The 13436-nt window shown below is 37.1% G+C and overlaps 2 protein-coding genes across 2 annotated transcripts in view; both read right to left on the bottom strand.

The window, feature by feature from the left end:
• Window positions 1–4187, bottom strand: part of LOC104820506 (aspartic proteinase-like protein 2) — a 4618-nt gene extending 431 nt beyond the window's left edge. Inside the window, exons 1-12 of the mRNA XM_010550958.2 lie at window positions 3878–4187; window positions 3653–3773; window positions 2809–3236; window positions 2551–2707; window positions 1888–1970; window positions 1711–1807; window positions 1526–1595; window positions 1097–1294; window positions 740–864; window positions 542–643; window positions 341–438; window positions 18–246 (exon numbers count right to left, since the gene is read on the bottom strand). Coding sequence (XP_010549260.1) covers window positions 54–246; window positions 341–438; window positions 542–643; window positions 740–864; window positions 1097–1294; window positions 1526–1595; window positions 1711–1807; window positions 1888–1970; window positions 2551–2707; window positions 2809–3236; window positions 3653–3773; window positions 3878–4125 — 1920 coding nt within the window. The 5' untranslated portion in view covers window positions 4126–4187 and the 3' untranslated portion in view covers window positions 18–53. The remainder of the gene's footprint in view (window positions 1–17; window positions 247–340; window positions 439–541; window positions 644–739; window positions 865–1096; window positions 1295–1525; window positions 1596–1710; window positions 1808–1887; window positions 1971–2550; window positions 2708–2808; window positions 3237–3652; window positions 3774–3877) is intronic.
• A 1648-nt stretch (window positions 4188–5835) lies between these two features.
• LOC104820505 (putative pumilio homolog 13) lies at window positions 5836–8794 on the bottom strand. The gene is made up of 5 exons (XM_010550957.2): window positions 7699–8794; window positions 7138–7300; window positions 6733–6896; window positions 6391–6643; window positions 5836–6051 (listed from the first exon to the last, which is right to left on the bottom strand). The coding sequence occupies exons 1-5, from the start codon at window positions 8544–8546 to the stop codon at window positions 5947–5949; spliced, it is 1533 nt and encodes a 510-aa protein (XP_010549259.1). The 5' UTR covers window positions 8547–8794; the 3' UTR covers window positions 5836–5946.
• Window positions 8795–13436: the final 4642 nt, after the last annotated feature.

The following is a 13436-nucleotide window of genomic DNA, read 5'->3' as shown; positions in this document are numbered from 1 at the left end:
CAAATCTTCCTTATTATATATATATATATGTTAAACTGACTTCATGGTTTTCATCATGCTTCAGATGTTTGTGAAGACAGAGGCTGAAGCTCTTGTTCTTTAACAATGGCGTTTACAGGCTCATATGGAATGTTTTCTTCATGTCTCTGTCTCCAGACCAGTATCAGTTTGATCATCAATGAAGATATGAGCAATGAGCTTATTATTCCAACAATCATTCCTATAGAATGCTGTTTCCACCAGCTCCTGCAATTTTTTTGAAGTTTACCCGGAAAAAAAATAAGATATCAAACTCGTAGAAATCAGTAATACGAAGTTAGGAGGACGAGGTAAACGTTACGTCTTCTTCTTAGTCTCGGCCTTCCATTCTACCAACTTGTAGCTTCCGAAATGCTCGGGTAAATGCAAGCGGTTTTCTTTTAGTAGCGAAATTATGCTCTGAAACCCGAGAAAGTAAAAGAAACCATCAATGTCTAAGTTCATGACCATGAAAATGATAACCTCGTTTGAAGAATATTTATCATATGAAAAGCGGAAATACCAGTGCCGTCATATTGGAGATGTACTCAGACGACTGAGGAGGAAAGATTCCCCATTTCAAGAGATACTCATTTCCTCGGGATGAAAAATTCAGCAAGCGAACCTAGTCATCGACATAAGGATCCGATAAAAATTGATAATGTGACAGCCAAAACGAATAATTACACGGCCACGAGAAATTATAAGTCTGGGGACTTGCCTGTGAACTGTTAATGTTCAACTCATGTGCAATGAAATCAGCAAGCTCCGTGAAGTTGGGCTTCGTTGAAGAATTATTCACACTAATCGACACTTCAAAGGTTATAACTCCAATCCGGAATACACCTGTGTTGCACGTTATGGAGAGGAAGTGAGTCGGCCACAGACAAAAGTAACTTAAGCAAGATTTACTTTCTGATAACCAGATTAGCATACTCGTAATGACATCAAAATTGAAAACCGATAAGGTTTTTTTTTTCAAATGACATGCCCAACAAGCATCATGATCTAATCAGCTTCAGCATATTTTTCTTCAGACCAAGTGACTTTCAGAAACAGACAAAGAAAGCTAGACAACCTGAAAGATCTGCAGGAGACAAGTCAGGGGATGGGCTCGGAGAAATCTCCAAGCTTGTATTTTGATCAACTGATGGAGCAGGTGAAGGAGCACCTGGTGGTGCCAATTTCCTCCATAGGTCCGAACAATTAGTCTTCCAAAATCCGATCTTGTCATGTTCTCGGTCATAAGTTACGAGAGTATTCCGCACAAGGATTCCTGACCCGTATACCAAGTTCATAGACATTAGCTAGATTAAATATCGAAACTGATTTTGGTTAGAAATAAAAAAGTGAGCAGTAGAGAAGGAAGCAACGGATTCATCCAAGCCATTGAAAGACTACGTTAATCGGAATCAGAATTCCTTGGTTCCTTTTCCCTATCGGTGATGCCACAATGCTTTCATAGCTAACATATATGAATGCATAATTCGAGTCTGCACAAAAGTACCTCCTAGGAGAGTTGTTGAATCTGTATTACCAAAGATTCCAAGGCAGTACGCACCCCTGACCTTGGTATGCTGAAATCATTCCAAGAAAGATGAAAAGGAACAGAGTTCAGGCAGAAGGAACCAAACTAGCAACTCTAAAGCAAGATAATTCAACAGATCGGATTTAACTCTTATAACAAATTACCCTGAACAAGTAGTTCTCTGGAGACAGAGACAACTTCTGGCCATTGCCAAATTCCATAGCAACCTCAGGAAAAACTTTGTGTAGCTCAGTAACATCCCTAAACCGAATGTGAAAAGAAAACATCCTTAGAAGATATAAGAAATTCAAAGTTTGGTCTTAATTTTGTTTAAAACCCACCTTCCAGCACCAGAGAAACAAATATCCTCAAAATTTGGGTCCGGACCACGGATTCTTTTGAGAAATGGAATTTCCTCGATGACCTGAAGAATAACATATAGTCTCGTAAGATTAAAATGAGGGCGAAACATCAAATTTCAATACAAAATCTTCATGAGTACATAGTCTTTATAACACCAAAATTTTACTTGTCACTTGCTATAATAGAAACTGACTCAACTCAGCTGTCCCATAAACAACCTGAATCCAGTAAGACAAGGTGGCTCTAGAGAGAGCAGAGCAGAAATGAGTAAATAAGATATCTCAAGAGATCGGAGGATATCAAATCTCATTTAGAAATCTACAGTGACGTAATCCCTAATCTACCAGAAAGAATTCCTGCAGAGATGGTAGTAACTTGTTCTACCCTGATAAAAGTTTAGATTTTCTTTGACTCAAAGATTATCCATCCATATGTACGACTAAGGAACATTCTCATAGCTGCTGCAACTCACAGAAACAATGAAGGATCCTTAAAGTGTGATGCCCCAAAAATATTATAAACAGAAAGCCCTAGAAATTCATGCTTCATGGAGTAAAAATTTATGATTCGCAGAAACAATATATCAAAAAGTCAGAAATCTTTCACAGATAAGCAAAGGCTTTGACAAAAGAGATTCTTACAGCATCCTTAAAGGCATTAAACGCTTCTTTTGGAAAGTAAGCATATGTCGTTCCGCTGTCCAGGACTGTCCCATGCTTTCCGTTAAAGACCTTAGGGTTTAGCTTCAATGACTTACCAGCAACATGTATTTGCTTCAGCTCAATGTTATAGTATGGACTGCAAGCACCATAAACTACAGTAATGTGTGAGGAGTACCAGATAAACAAAATTTAAATGAACAAGCAGCATACTACTGTGAAGTAACGAAGTTACTCTACCTGCGGAAAGGATCTGAAGCAGAAAACACCATATCAGCTGGAGGAGTTACTTTCCCAAGCACCATAGCTCCACCCCCAACTTCCATTCCACCATAACACAACGAAAAAGAGTCCTCGATAACACCCTTGTCAACGAGCTGATCCACAATACTAAGCTTACCACGGCCCAATCCCATGATGCCATCAGCACGCTGGCTGAAAAGGTCACCTGTTTCGGCATTCTCGCAACCAAAGACAGCACGCTGAGGATCCAGCTGGCTCTCATTGCCAAAAGACATCACATCCTCGCTTAGCACCCCACTACTTGAACTCATCTCAGCATACCGTCTTTCGTAAACACATAGTTTTCCTTCATCATCACAGTTACAATCGGGATTGCATTTCAAAGCCTGGTAGGTACTAGACAGCTCAGGTTGGAATTTCGGATCCTGATACAGTACCAATACATCCCTCAGTCTAATCCGCAACAAATCAAGAACAATCCCTAGCACAATCACAAAATGTAAAAGCACCAAACCCAGAAAAGAACACAATTTTCAGGAAACGCAATTCAAAAGGAATAGCAAAAAGAACTATACTTTGAGACCTATACTCAATAATCAGCACAAGCTTCCACAATTTTCAAGAAATGGTTGAAGTTTCATTAAATCATCCTATTTCTCTTTCCCAGACTATTAGCAGAAAAGGGTCAGTGCTAAATTTTGTGCTACTAATTCAAACTAACATCTGAATAATGCAAGAGCATCGGAATTCATCCGTCACTGAGCCACTTAATCAAAAGATGGGCATCATGAACTGAAGGATCCTATACCATCTAAGCAGAAATTAAGAGCCACTAACTTACCTGGTGATTCCCGCACTGCTTACAGGTAGAACACGGTACATAGGTTACAGTACTTCCCGTATCGACAATCAAAGCGAACTTTTGCGGTGGTGTCCCTATCCATAATCGTGTCGTGTAGTAGCTGCAGACGATGCACAAACCAAAAATCTAAACGAATTCCAGAGAACTAGCATCACACAGACACATACACAAACTAAATCCCAATAAATTGAGGAAAAACCCAACCCGTTCGCGAGGAGATCGTCGTGGAGCTTCATGTGAGCGTTCGGAAGCGGAGATTGCAGGAGACGGCGGCGATAATCGTCCGCCCGCAACGGCAGAGACGAGAACAGGAGCGGGAAAACCATCGGCGTATGAGAATTACGGTTTTCGGACACTAAACCCAGCTTATCGGAATCCATGGCGTCGCACAGATCGAAGAAGGCGATCAATGAGATAGAGATGCTCATTAGAAGACGCAAAGCTCGATCCATTGATGGTTGATTCGTGAGATCGGATTCAGATCAATACAGCCGGTGGCGACAGCTTCGGCAACCGAGGTCTAAACTTATCTCGAAGGCAGCAACAGACCATGTAATTGGAATTACGCCCCCTTCGCAGCTTGAGATTCCAATTCTTCCCGTTTCACCGGTTGAACTATTCAAATTAGATTCCATTCAAATATTTTAACAGGTAAAAACAAAATCCGTCGTCGTTGAGAGAGAAAGAGAGAGGGTAACGTCACGGCGAAATGCACATTACATTTTATTCATACTATTTTCATCTCTTCTTATTATTATTATTATTATTATTATTATTATTATCTTATCATTATTATTATTATCATTATTGCGGAAATTTCAAGATTTTTGCGGTTGGATATTTTACCACGAATAGAATGATGCCACGTGTCGCTGAGAAAGTCAACTAACCAAATCGGTCAATTCTTGCGCGTTGGCAGTCCTTCACTGTTCACAGGATTTTATTTTCGTTTTGTTATGTTGCAGTGATCCTAATTTACATATAAATCGATTTTCCAAATTAACAAATGAATATTCAATTTGGTTAATTGTGTCAAATATATACCAAATTAGTATTATTTAAAACAAATTAATTTTGTAATCGACTAATGATATCATCGTATCTATTTGGTACAAATTGATAAAAAAAATTAAGATGTTTATTTAATAAATTATAAATTAGATATTTATGTACAGACAAAAATTGTTTTTTTTAACGAAAATTTTCTTTTTTTGGGTTCTGTAGTGTTCTTAATTTATATATAAATCAACCGTTTTAATGGAAATTTTGAAAATCTAAAATATTTAAAACGGAGAAGTTGAAGAGAGAAAACTTAAAAACAAAAAACAAAAAATTGACATCTAAAATGTAGAATATAATTTTAGAAAGGTGAAACAAAATGGAATCTTACAAAATATTAGATTAAGAGTTCATAACTTTATAGAAATTTAGTCAAAATCTAAACCATTACGAAAAATGAATATATATATATATATATATCATATACTAGTTTACTAATGCATAATTAAATTGTGACAACAAAAGATAAAAACAATCAATAATGTTTTTAACATCAAACCACCGTTGACCCGTGACCCGACCCGACTCGACCCGATCGGAGCCGTAATAGCATGTGTATGCGATTCGATTAGAGGATAGGAAAAAACAATAATAATAATAATAATCTTACAAATTCTCAAATAAATACACAAAATTTTAAAATTCTCGAACTCTTTCTAACTCATATATTAAACTCTAAACTTTTTTAAAAAATAATTAACTTAAATTTTAAAACTTTTGATCATCTCTAAAAAAACCTATGAAATTAAACCGTAAATCATTAAAAAAGTTTAAGTTTTAATATAAAAATAAAGAAGAGTTCTTTTATTATTTTTTTCAAATTATATAATTCGTATATTTATCTCAATTTCTTTCACAAAGTTCGTATATTAATATATGATCTTTATTTGATATAATAACATGACCAAAACATAAGATTGTTGGATATATAATATAGATTTGGTCGTCCGTTACAGATAAAATCAAACACTCTCTCTTCCCCCTTTAAAGGAGACAAATGCATGGCCTTGTTCTAATAAAACAAAAATACCCAAACCCAAAATAAAAACAAAAACCCTAAAAAAACAACATTATTGATATATTTTGATACAACAACACAGAATCACATATTAAAAAAAACCAACAGAACGAAAAAAAAAACACTAACCAAGAATCCATGTCTTCCACCGACCAAACACCCTAACACCTCCTTTTGTAAAAATTTCACTGCAACTTCAGAAATTTTTTATCTTATTCAGTACTTTCTTACCAAACTTGTTGCACCTCATTACTTGAATGTTCTCTAGAATGTATGCCTTCAATTTGTTTCGTATATCGTCCTGCCATGGGAATTAACAAGATCATAATTCATATAAAATTTAGGACTTGGGTTTGAGTTCGAACCAGATCGGGTCAGCCCGTTCAATTTTTTCTTGCAAACATTTTTTTATTTGTGTTAACTTATTCTTTTTAAAAAAATTATTTTGGATTTTTGGGTGGGCCTGAAATCCGATTTGAGCCCTTCGAAAACCCTCCAAAAAAAAGGTTTGAAACCCGATATTTTTCGGGTGGGTCTGGGATGGGTTTCGGGCCTAAATTGATAGCCTACTGAAAAAATGTATATTTGAATCTTTCTTTCTGTTAAGAGTAAATAAACATAATCTATATTAATGGTATACCTGGGATACTTTCCATGTAGTCTGCATGACAAAGTTTCCATTTGGATGGACAAGAAGTATACGAGCATCTCTAAGAACCTCCCATTGGATTCTTCTAGAAAATTCTTCCTTCAAATCTTTCAGAAGCTTCTCGACAACGTGACTTCCGTACTTGTCCCGAGACAGAGCCGAGAAACATCCTCCAAGCCGTCTCAGAAGATCTTCTGTCCTTCCATCGTCCAGTTCAGTCACCACAAATTGAACCAGATAGTTTCTGAAAGAGAAAACAGAACTTGTGAATCAAACGATGGGTGATTAGTATTCATTCAAGGAGGATGAATCTTGATCGGTTTCTTGCTTTACCCGTAGCAGTGACTGGAGAATGGTAAAGCATTGAGGATTATCTCGCCGATCAAATATTGTTTTACCTCATCAGGGGAGTGGCTAATACATTGTTGAACCACACAACAACCGTATTGATCCAACGCAATTTCATAGAAAGATTTAGCAACTGCTTCAACAATAGGCTACAGAAATCACGAAGAAAACATATGAGAAGCGAGTATCAGCAGCAGAAGAGATTGAATCAATTTGGGTTATATCATATGTCACTTTTTATGTGCCTCAAGCAAAAAAATTGTAACATCTCCAAGTTTAAGTAACAAATAACTCATTCATGATCAACCTAAATCTTTTTCAAATGTATATGTGGAGCAAGGAATAACCAAACTTAAGAGAATGCTGTAAGAACGTGACCGAGATCTTTACCATGTTGAATTCAAGGCCGAGTTTGGACAAACAGTAGTAAATCACATGGCAGCCATTAGCGTTCTTGATCAATTGAAGTGATATGCGGCTTATCGCAGTCATGAATCTGTGTTTTTGCTGTGGAGACTTTAGACACCTTATGAATGTTTGTATTGTGTGAGCCCTGTTATCTCCAAACAAAGATAGATTCACGAAATTATATAATACTCCTTAATACACAATCCTCTTATATATATATATATATCCATGTTCTTGTTCTTGCAGTTGAAATAAGAACATAATCAAAAGTATGTCACAAACTCGACCTGCAAAGAAGGCGATTATATGAAAAGAACGACACCCATAAATGCTCTTTACCATAAATGTTATCAATACACAACCAATCCTTTTATATATCCACGTCTTGACTCTTGTTCTTGCCATCCAAAACAAGAAAAAGAATCAAGACTATATGTCACAAACTCGACCTGCAAAGAACGAGATCATCAAGCGAAAAAAACGACGCCGATTATAAATGTCATCGGTACCATAAACAGGTTAAGAATCGAAAAGGGTTCGTACCGGTGCGACTGGTTGCAAATGAAAATAAGCTGAAAATAACACCTCGTTAGCAAATCAAGAATCTGAGTTATCTGTCCTTCAGAGCATCCCTCAACAAGCTCGTCAACAACATTATGGCCAAAAGGGTCAACCATCAATTGACAGATATGAGGGATAACCTCGTCGAAGATCATATTAAACATATCTCTCGATCCATTCTTGATGCTATTACGCAAGTGACTACTGTACGATCGATGCTGAGCTATCCTCACTATATCTCCCTGAGAATTCACCAGAGCCGCGAAATCGAATTGTGTCGGCCTCTGAACCGTGGCGCTATTTCTTGACCGATAAGGAACCTCTCCTAGATTACCATTGCGGAAGCCATTCCTAAGAACCCTATCCTGACCCATGAGACTACTACTGCTGCTGCTACTGCTACTATCCCTAGAAGCATCAAACCGGAAAGACCCATTAGCGTAATCGTTCTGATACCGAAGTCTATGCAACCGATTCATCCGTTCACGCTCCGTCTCTAGCCGATAATCCAGAGAAACCCTGTAACCACGGACGGTGTTCATCCGTCTGTCGACAAAGCCCTGATTCAAGTGTTTACTGTTCCATAGCGGCGGCTGCGATTGCGGATGATGATGGGGAACGTTGGAATCGGATAAACCCACCCGGGAAAATCTGGATTCTAGGGCTTCCAGACCATCGAGAGGGGAAACCCACTGAGCTCCGAAATATGGGTAGGGGAAATCGATGGAAGGCACTGACAGCATTCCACGACCTGCATTGCTCGCCGGCGCCGGCTGCGTCACCGTCTCCGGAATCCAACGGCCGTTCGCGTTTCTCTGAGTCGCGTCCATGATTCAGAACCGAAGAAGAAGAAGATCTTGGGTTTAACACTCCAAAGATTGATTTTGGGTTTTGAGGAATAAATACGGAAACAAACGAGAGAAAGGTGGGAGAGAGATAACGACGATGCGAAGAGATTAACTCAAGAGATTAAGGGAAGATATACAGAAAGATTAATGGCGGCTTGATTGCAGAGATGAAGAAAAGGAAACTCATACGCCCACGGAGCTTTTATCTCTCCATGCATATACATAGTCAAGTTCCCTTCTCATACCAAAAAAAAAATTAAAAAAAAATCAGAATCCCGAATGGGTCCCACGCATCTCTATCTAAATATTTTAGTCGTTTTTCATTGGCTAGAGATTATAATTTAGTTAGAATAAATTTATTATATATATATATATATATATATATATATATATATATATATTCTATAATATTCCATAGATCACATTCACACTTGCAAAATAAGGGTGATGCTGATAAAAGAAAATCAAGAATTCATGTATAATTTATAAAAAAAAATTAAAATAAATTTATAAATCTTAAAATTTCAAAAAATAAAAAAACTTTTAACTGTAAAATTCGAATTCTTAAAGTATATATGATTTTTATTATTTTTATTTAAAATTTCAAAAAAATATATAAATACTTGTATTTATTTAAAAGTTTATAATTTAATTTTTTTAAAATGTTTAATATAAAAATTAGGAAGAGTTTATGTATTTATTTAAGAATTTTAAAATCAAGATATTTATTTGAAATTATTTTTAGAAATGAGATTTAGTGAGATTTGCCGTCAAGAATATTGGCTTTAATATATAGTTGCAAACTTGCAAACAACAATTTTGGGCATGGATAACTTTGGGCATGGATTTGCGAAATAGAAGGAAAGAATTTTACAAAGTATATATAATTCTTTGAATATTTTTCATGATTTATACGTGTATCATAACATTTATTGTTTTTATTTATACATATTTTAATATAGGTTTATAGTCTTATTGGAACTTTCTCTTTTTTCATTTTTTATTTATTCTTTTCATGTACACACATTGCTATAAAAGTTTCATAGTCTCGTCATTTTTTCTGCAATAATTTGATTTTGGAAAAATCCAAAAAAAAAACCTCGAACTTTTCGATTTTGAAAAAAAAACGAAATCTAAATTTTTTTACAGTAACTTAGAAAAACGTCAAAATTTTTGTACACCATATCAAGAATGTTTAATTTAACATTTTTAAAATAGTTTAGATATTATTTTGGATAATTTAATTTGTTTTTTCTCAAAAAAATCAGGTATTTTTTGTCAAAATTAAAAAGTTGAGTATTTTTTTATTTTTATGATATCCCGAGCTATGATGAGGGTCGGGAGTAATCGACGAGGCAACTCTCCAAGTACCACTAGACTAGCGAGGTACGTGAATGAATCGAACGCATTAGAATGAGAGAGATTCGCGTGGTTGTGTAAATATGATGGCTGTATAGTATAAGATAACTTAAAAAAATTGATTGGACTATTTATACCAACAAGATGCACCTACTTTTTCGATTAACTATCACGAAAAAACTTCAAAGTTAAGCGTATTGGCTCTAGAGTAATTTAAGGATGAATGACCTATTGGCAAGCATATCGGTATGTATGTTAGTAAGGACAAAACACGTTGAAAGGTCTCGTACTAGTGTATGTGTAATGACCCAAAAATCCGGTATTTCGGATATCGTTGAATCGTCACTTGGGTTAAAAAAAAATCCGATTTATTCTAAAATCAACCATCAAAATCAGACTCTACAGCGGAAGTCTAAAACAATGAATTCAATAACATAAGTCTGCATATTAATTTCATGAATAAATTGAATAAATAAAATAGAAACTCTAAATCTTCGTCTTTCTGGCAAACTACCAAATCCAACAAAAATAATCTGCTTCACTTTTCACCTGTGGAGAAAAATGAAAGGGTGAGCTACGCGAATAGCTCAGTAAGGTTGCAAGACTATAAACCTCGCCTCCGTACCCAGAATAGACAATCAAATAGAAAACAATTCAATCAACATTCAACTCAAACAAAACTCAATCTATCGATTCACGTTCTTCTCCTAACTTTTCTTTGTTCGATTCTTTAAAACGAGTCCAGACTCTAGGACTATTCAGTACCCCTCAGACTTAGCTCAAAACTCTTTTATAAAACAAAACAAAAATATCGTTATAACCCTCTACGGATCGCTGCCGCAGTCGGGGTTATCGTCTTTGAAAGAGGAAGAGTTTGATATATGGCTCGACAAATAATTGAAAGTTTAGCACAACCAAAACAGTCAAATACTGATGATATGTCCAACTGAACGAAACTAGAAGTTAGGAACAAAATTAAAACCGAAGCGAGAAGCAAGGAGCGATCTCACCGAGGAATTTCGGCCGTAGGATCGAGCAGCTCTGATACCAAAATGATATACGCACGGAGGAGGATGGAAGCAAGTCTGATCGCAATCACCGGCTCGCGTATAGCGGCACTCGAACTCACGAACAAACGATGGTAATCGAAGGGTATTTACGGGAAACTCTCTCAATCACCGGCTCACTCAAGTGGCACTCGAATTCAAGAGAGAATCAGATGATGGATGGTGGATTGAGATTGAGCCAAGACTCTCTCCCTATCTTTGTTGGTTTGTCCGACAATCTCTTTCGGTTTGTCCGAAATTCTCGAGCTCGGTGTGTCCGGCTCACCCTTCGGTTTGTCCGAATCCATACACCGCTTCATCACCGTCGGTCCGTTTCTCCATCTTTTCTTAGTTTTTCTTCATCGTTTTCCTTCTCCTTTACCGCCATGGAGTTTTTCCGATTTCCGGCGAACGGAAGCTCGGTTTGGGTTGAGACTTGAAGGGTTTGAAAGCACTTGACGAGTTGAATCTTTTCTGGGTAGTGTCGTCGCCGGAAACGGTGAAACATCGCCGGAAAATCACCGAGAACCGTCGGAGAAAAACTTAGATCTAGGGCGATTTAAGCCGATTTAGGCCAAAATAACTTCGGATTTGGATTCCTTGATTGGTTTTACATAGGAAACAAAAAAAATTAAATGATTCCGAGATGTATGACGGTCGCCGGCCACCGGCCGCCGACCACCACCACCGGCCACCATCGCCGGAAAATTTTCCGGTGACATGGGTTGAACCGTTTCAATCCTGTGATTTCAAATCCGAAATCCGTTTTATAAAATTCAAAGTATTTAGAGATCTTCGAACGATTTAAAATAAGACAGTTTAACCGTAAGACTTACCATTCGATTAACGGTTTTTTTTCGGTAGTAAATATTTTTGAAAAATAATTTGTTGATTAAGATTATTATATGATAATTAATTATAGGTGAAGAAAATCTCGAGGTTATTGAACCCGGGATCGAGGATTAGAGCGAATCTTTCGGAGTTCATCGTTTAGACCAAGGTGAGGGAACTCGACAGATTCGTCTATCCTAAAGTCCTAACCGCATGGTATCTATGTTCTCTATCATCATGTCTAAACGAATAGAAGAAAGAGGAGATCTGTCGAGTTCCCTCACCTTGGTCTAAACGATGAACTCCGAAAGATTCGCTCTAATCCTCGATCCCGGGTTCAATAACCTCGAGATTTTCTTCACCTATAATTAATTATCATATAATAATCTTAATCAACAAATTATTTTTCAAAAATATTTACTACCGAAAAAAAAAACGTTAATCGAATGGTAAGTCTTACGGTTAAACTGTCTTATTTTAAATCGTTCGAAGATCTCTAAATACTTTGAATTTTATAAAACGGATTTCGGATTTGAAATCACAGGATTGAAACGGTTCAACCCATGTCACCGGAAAATTTTCCGCCGACGGTGGCCGGTGGTGGTGGTCGGCGGCCGGTGGCCGGAGACCGTCATACATCTCAGAATCATTTAAATTTTTTTTTGTTTCCTATGTAAAACCAATCAAGGAATCCAGATCCGAAGTTATTTTGGCCTAAATCGGCTTAAATCGCCCTAGATCTAAGTTTTTCTCCGACGGTTCTCGGTGATTTTCCGGCGATGTTTCACCGTTTCCGGCGACGACACTACCCAGAAAAGATTCAACTCGTCAAGTGCTTTCAAACCCTTCAAGTCTCAACCCAAACCGAGCTTCCGTTCGCCGGAAATCGGAAATCTCCATGGCGGTAAAGGAGAAGGAAAACGATGAAAAAAAACTAAGAAAAGATGGAGAAACGGACCGACGGTGATGAAGCGGTGGCCACGGGGCGGTGATCGATGGTCGACCATGCTTCGGAAGTACCATCCTGACCTTGATCACGTTATTGATTATCAACCGCTTGAGTTAAAACCAGATGGGACTTATGAAGAAGAACCTATCGAAATTGTTGAACGAAAGGTTAAACAACTGCGGAGAAGAGAAATTCCTCTAGTAAAGGTCACGTGGACACACCACAAGGGAGGAGATGCGACTTGGGAATTGGAGGACGACATGAAGGCTCGTTATCCCCGCCTTTTTGGTAAGAAAAAAAAAACCCGTACATACTATATTAAGTCGTTCTAGAATTCGGGACGAATTCTCCTTTTAAGGGTGGTGGAATTATAACGAACGGAAATTTAAAAAAAAATGAATGAATTGGGGTAAGGTGATAAAATTAAAAGTTCTGGAAAAATCTGTTATTTCAGTTAGGGTCTTTTAGAACGAAATAAAAGTTTGGGCAGAATTCGAAAATTTCAGAAAATATGGGATTGGACTGCAATTTTTGCTAGGGTTTCTTCTTCTTCTGGCACAAGTTCATGATGTGTTTCATGTGTCCATGCTTCGGAAGTACCATCCTGACCTTGATCACGTTATTGATTATCAACCGCTTGAGTTAAAACCAGATGGGACTTATGAAGAAGAACCTATCGAAATTGTT

This window comes from Tarenaya hassleriana, unplaced genomic scaffold (assembly GCF_000463585.1).
Source record: "Tarenaya hassleriana unplaced genomic scaffold, ASM46358v1 Cleome31, whole genome shotgun sequence".
NCBI lineage: Eukaryota > Viridiplantae > Streptophyta > Magnoliopsida > Brassicales > Cleomaceae > Tarenaya > Tarenaya hassleriana.
Note: the sequence above shows the minus strand (reverse complement) of the source record. Positions and strands in the feature narration are given on the sequence as shown.